This window comes from Hydra viridissima, unplaced genomic scaffold, assembly GCF_058129835.1.
Source record: "Hydra viridissima isolate aposymbiotic clone 2 unplaced genomic scaffold, HvirCarnegie_v1 scaffold_2, whole genome shotgun sequence".
NCBI classification, from domain to species: Eukaryota; Metazoa; Cnidaria; class Hydrozoa; order Anthoathecata; family Hydridae; genus Hydra; species Hydra viridissima.
The window spans coordinates 12,352,880-12,359,097 of record NW_028324301.1 but is presented as its reverse complement, the minus strand read 5'-3'; the positions used below and the strand labels follow the sequence as shown (position 1 = coordinate 12,359,097).

At 32.4% G+C, this 6,218-nt stretch overlaps 1 protein-coding gene across 1 annotated transcript; it reads left to right on the top strand.

Moving 5' to 3' along the window:
- The first annotated feature begins 2,523 nt into the window (after nucleotides 1-2,523).
- Nucleotides 2,524-3,561, top strand: LOC145195395 (zinc finger BED domain-containing protein 4-like). The gene has a single exon (XM_090078043.1). The coding sequence runs from the start codon at nucleotides 2,524-2,526 to the stop codon at nucleotides 3,559-3,561; it is 1,038 nt and encodes a 345-aa protein (XP_089934169.1).
- Nucleotides 3,562-6,218: the final 2,657 nt, after the last annotated feature.

Genomic DNA, 6,218 nt, shown 5'->3' with positions numbered 1-6,218 from the left:
ATGTATATCGCATTGTTTTAAAGATTGTACCTTGAGTCTTAACAATTTAATGTCCTGTTCATTATATTTGTCCTCTCCATTATAATTATGATAATACATCATTAAATATAAAGATAATCTTCGAAATACTCGGTTTACATTGCCTTAAAAGGGACAAAATGTCAAACCACTTTTACTATCTAACCATCATGGGCGCCGGCAGGATTTTTTTCAAGGAAGGGGGGGGGGGGGGGCAAAATAAAATTCAAAAGTGATATTTCAAAAACTACAAAAATGCATCAATTAATCAAGTCATTTTATTAGACCAGTGACAACAGAAAATTAAAGAAAATGTAAAACTAAAAACACAAGAGTTAAATCATTATTATTCAGTAAATAGAAATTGTAGTCGTTTGCGTTCACTGCCAAACTTATTTACAATTAGTTCCATAAACTCAGATTTTCTGGAGCGTATTTTTTCACGATGCACGCTCAGCATGCAAAGCCCAGACAAACGCTCATAACGCTAATAATGCTAAATTATACCAAATAATGCTAAATTATATAATAATATAATGATTAGTTAAAAAAACATTGATTTATTAAATACAAATTAGACATATTCCAAAAAACAAAACAAAAATTAAAATGCAGCAGGTTAATTCAAGTTAATCAAATTAAATATATATAATTATAATAATCAACATTTAGCTAGCAAAAAACACAGGGTAATAATATTAAAATGAATATAACACAATAAATAGGAAAAAAATAAATAGAAATACAATACAAACAAGAAACATTTTGCCAACAAACAAAAAAACAACAGCATAAAAAGTAAATGAAACTAACACATTAAAAAATAATTTAAAAAATTTGATCAGTGCATCCAATTCTTTCTTCGTTAGTTCGAAGTTTATTTGTTTGCGTAAGAACCTTGTCATTGTAATTCGATTTCTTTTTTATTATTATTATTTCCTTTATTTCCCTTTTTTTTCTTCCTCTCTTCCTTTTATTTTCTATACTTCTCCTTTATCTATTTTTTTTTTTCTATTTATTCCTTTTTTACTTTTCTATGATCTATTTCTATCATATTTTTTTAAAAACTTTTATTCTAACATCTTTTTTTAAAAATATAAAAAAATGCCTTTATAAAAAAGCTTCCGCCATCGTGGAAGTCATTGCATTCGATAGTAATATTTCATTTAAACTGTTGTCATTTACATTACGGTGAGTGAACTGTAAATGAGTTAAATTGATAAGATATCGAAATAAACAGTTAAAAGAAATTTTGTGAGTATCAAAATTTGCTATTTTGCTTTTCCAGGGGGGGGGGGGGGGGGCAACTGCCCCACCTTGCCCTTGCCTGCCGGCGCCCATGCTAACCATACACTTTTGGATTTGTTGTAATAAAAAAAGATGCTACTTATTTTTAAATCAACTTCTAGTACTAAAACTGATTTACCTACAAAAATATGGTGAAGTAAAAAAATTATTCTTGAAAATTGAAGATAAAGTGAAGATAAACTTTTTCTCATAACTAATAAAGTGGGTATAAGTCAAAATTAACAACCCGATTATAGTTTAGAGTTATGTTTTGGATCATTGCCTTTCTGGAAAATGAATCCAGTACTATTTAATCGCAATCCAAATGGAACGACATATTGTTCAAGAAATCTATTGTATTCTTCTTTTTATTTTATGGCTTCAATTTAAAATAAATCTCCAACGCCAGATTTGGAAAAACAACTCTAAACTACGGCGGAACCCCACCATACATTACTCTAGACACTACGCACTCTGGTAATATCTTCTATTTGTCGCATCAGCCACAGTAAACTCTCCTTTTTGAACTTTTATTTTGTTGTTGGTAGCTATTGGCCTTCCTGACCGAGAAATATCTTGATGACTTCAGCTTTGTTACTAATTGCATTAAGATTTTATTGCTAAAGCTTTATTCTCTAACATTAAACGAATTATTAGACAGGATACATACTGCCACACACAAACTATGAGGGCAACCCAACCATAAACACCCAAACTCCAAATATAACTAAACCTAACAAACAAAGACTAAAAGAAACACCCCCCCCCCACAATAATTACAAATGCATTATTAAAAACGCAATCTCTGCTTAAACATTTAAAAACTTCCTGTTAGTGAACGGAAACTTTCGGCTTCGGCCGAAGTTTCGGCCGAAGCCGAAACCGAAATTTCTGCGACAGCAATTTTTTACTTTTCCTGTTTCGGCCGAAATTTCGGTTCAAACCACAACCGAAATGAACCGAAACTTTTATAAGATTTTTTTTAAAGTCTAGATAACTTTTTTTTAATTTAGAGTGGGATCATGACGATTTCCTAATTTTAATCGTTTTTTAGTAAATCAATTTTTAACTATAACAATTGTAGAAATTTTAATTGAAGTCACGTTACATAATTGATTCAAGTTACTATTCTCAAATCATTCTTTAAATAAGTTAACATTTAAGTTAAGTAACCAAAATCAATAATTTAATCAAAGTTTCTCAGTGCTAAATTTTACAATGGAAAATAATCGAAAGAAAAGCTATTTGTGGAATCATTTTACCGTAACAGCCAGTGATTCCAAATACGCAACTTGCAATATCTGCAATTTGAAAATATCTCGTGGATCCCACAATCCAAAACTTCAATCACTTAGCGGACTTTCATCACATTTAAGAAGTCGGCATCCACAGCTTACTCTAAAAAATCTCCTAACTGAAAAAGCAATACTCACAACTACCGACAATCCTGAAAATATACCAACTTCAGATCAGCTTGAGCCTCTTACAATTAAAAAAAGAACAATACCTTTATTTGACATCAGATCAAAACGCCAGAGGACTGAAATGCTGCAATTTACAATGCCTGGCTGGGTTGACAATATCTCAAAAATTGATTCAAATTCCGAAGAAGGTCTTAAGTTTCATAGATCTATATTTGAAATGATTATCCTCGACTTACAGCCTTGGTCAATTGTGAATAATCCGGGATTTTTACGCCATCATGCACTTTTTAAACCACACTTTGACATTGGAAGTGAGAAATACTACCGAAGCATGCTCAATCCAGCCTATGAAAAGATTAAGCTTGCAACGAAAGTTATGCTTAACGAAAAAAATGCTGAAACTATCTCCATCTCTCTGGACGCTTGGTCATCCTTTCATCATAAGTACTTGGGCATGATGGCACACTTCATTTCAGACAAATGGGAGCGGATCAAATTCTGCCTGTCATGTTCCAAGTTTGATGAAAAACATACTGCTTCAAACATTTTTCAAAGACTTGAGAATGTTGTGAAAGAGTGGGAGCTAAAGGACAAAATCGCATTCTGCTTAAGAGACAATGCTGCAAATATAAAAGCAGCTTTCAAAGAACCACAGTGTGTTTACAAGTCTGCTGGGTGTCTAAATCATTCACTTCAACTAGTGATTAAAAAAGAACTTTTTTCACTCCAGAGTGCTGTAAACTTGATAGAAAAATGTCGAAAGCTTTGCACTCATGCTTCTTTTTCAAATTCCTTCTTTGCTGACTTTACAAACAACAAGAGGTTCAAATGAACAATTTTGACAGGCTCGGACTCAAAAATGATGTCCCAACACGCTGGAATTCAACATATTACAGGCTTGAAAGAATTCTGTACTTGAAATCAGCAATTGCTACCACGCTGCTAATCCGTCCTTCCAGCGGCATTGAGTTCACTGTACAGGATTGGAACCTGTGTGAAAAGCTGGTACACATTTTAGCGATTTTCGAAGAAGCCACCAAATTGCTCTCTGGAAAGGATGCTTGCATCAGTGCATGTATTCCAATTGTGACAACTATCCTGAAATCATTCGAAGTTCCCTCTGATGACGAAGAAGTGATTGGCATGAAAAATGCTTTAAAGAAAGCAATGGAGGCACGTTTTTTTGATTTAGAAACCATTGATCATATTGCAATAGCAACACTTCTTGATCCCAGATACAAGCACCACTTCTTTAGATCCCAAGAAGCCTTTCAAGCTGCAAAAAAACAAGTTCTTTTGGAATTAGACAGTTCCATTTTGAGCCAAAATGAAACTACTCCTGTGATGAAAACTAAGTCTATTGAGAACACTGGGTTTTCTTCAATGATGCAAAATATAATTGCACAGTCACAAAATACAAGGTCCAAAAATCCAACTTCCAAATTAGCAAAGGAAGTTTTAAACGAGTACTTAGAAAGCCCAACATCTTCATGCTGTTTAGAGTTTTGGAAAGAGTATGAAGAAAAAACAACATTAAAAGCAAAGTTTGGTTTGGCAAAAATGGCAAAGAGATTCCTTACACCTCCACCAACATCTACCGAAGTTGAAAGGTTGTTTTCAACTGCTGGAGACATTCTTTCAAATGAAAGAAACAGACTTTTGCCAGAAAACATGGAAAAAATTTTATTCTGTAGAGAAAATATTTCAATTGTTAACTTTAATTATTAAAATGTCTTGACATATTCTACTTTTTTTTTTTGACATATTATAGTTTTTATCAAATTATGTTACATGGTGATTGCTTAGATATACGTAAAATAGTTTTTTTTGCTTTAATTCGGTGATCATAAAAGGTTCAGGGATTTTTAACATTTTTTTTCAAATTTCGGCTGTTTCGGTTTCGGCTTCGGCCGAAATTTCGGCCGAAATTTCAATTTCGGCTTCGGCTACGGCTTTACTGAACCGAAATTTCGGTACTTTCGGTTTCGGCTCAAATTTCGGTTTCGGTCGATCACTACTTCCTGTATTACTTTCTTTAACTGGGAGGAAGGCATACTTTATTCCGTGCAATCAAAATAACATATCATCGCTCCATTTTCCATGTTGAGATAAGATTTTTTAGTTTTACTACTTTCTAAACAACTGTCTCACTGTGACTCATTTATCCTATCATTAAGGGGCAAAAAGTGCTCGCAATTCCAAGCAAGAGGGGTACCTAAAAACAGATTGGGCATTGAGTAACTGTTTTGGCTCAATTTCAAATTCATCGTTACCAATTATATTTGGTTGAAGTAAAGTGGCTGAATCAGCAGCTAAAATTTCAGTGTCATTAAAAACCTTTTCAACAATTTAGGTAAATCTAAAGTTAGCAATAATGCATGAAATTGCAAGGCAGTGGAGTTATGAAAAATTCAAAATGAAGCAGCCTCAGAGTGTTTTATGTGATCGCGAAGTGTCTTTGTATTTGTTTTAGAAGCAGTAAAACATAATAACCTAGTTATTAAGGCTAAATTCTTAAAACTAATTATGTCAAATAGCAAAATTAGAAAAAAATTTCAATGATCTTTTATTATGTTTCTATTTATGATATTGATTATGATATTTATTACGATATTGATTACGATATCATATACTCATACACAAAATAAAACAAAAATGATTTTGTTACGAATGCTGATAACTCAGACTTCATTAAGCCCAAAATGTCTCTTAAAATGTTTTGAGTTTCCTGATGACTTATCACAGTTGGTTGTTGAAAACACCAATCTACGTAGTGAATGCTCACAACAAGTTTGAACGAAAGAAAAACTTTAATTGGTATGCATATAACTACTGTATCTTATAACTATATTGTATAGCTACGTTATCTAAATTATCATTCCGGTAGTCTTTACTATCCTGCAATAACAGATGAAATTCAAAAACTTGCCTTAAATGCTGCAGTAAAGCAATTGTGTAAAAAACAAACCAAAGGTGTTTCACTGAAAAGAGAAATAAATCATACTGTCAAAAAAAAAAATTGTAAAATTAGATAGTTGTTTATAATGATTATTATTTTTACAGGCGGTTTGGAGTACATCAAAAAGACAATTCATAGATAATCGTTTTTATTTGTATGATTTTTAGATATTATAATATATTATAGAACCAAGAGTTTGATTATAAAGTAAATCAATGTGCTGTGCGGTAGTGTGGAACTGGGTATAAATCTAAGAAACACGAATTCTGTTCTTATGTAAGGAAAGCTCTCTTTTCCGTCAGCTATCTTGCCTAAATCCTAATACTTTCTAACTTTTTTCAGCCACCTACCGAGCAATATTCTCCCAACTCTCAACGTTGATAAGAATGTAGATGTCAACTAACATTATAAAGGTTGTCACCGACTAAATTGTAAGCAAATTCTTAGAAAATTTCTTTGTCACTCTTAATGGTCAAGTAATAACCAGAAGATTTGCCAAAACCAAAAAAATTGCATTTTCCTTGCGGTGA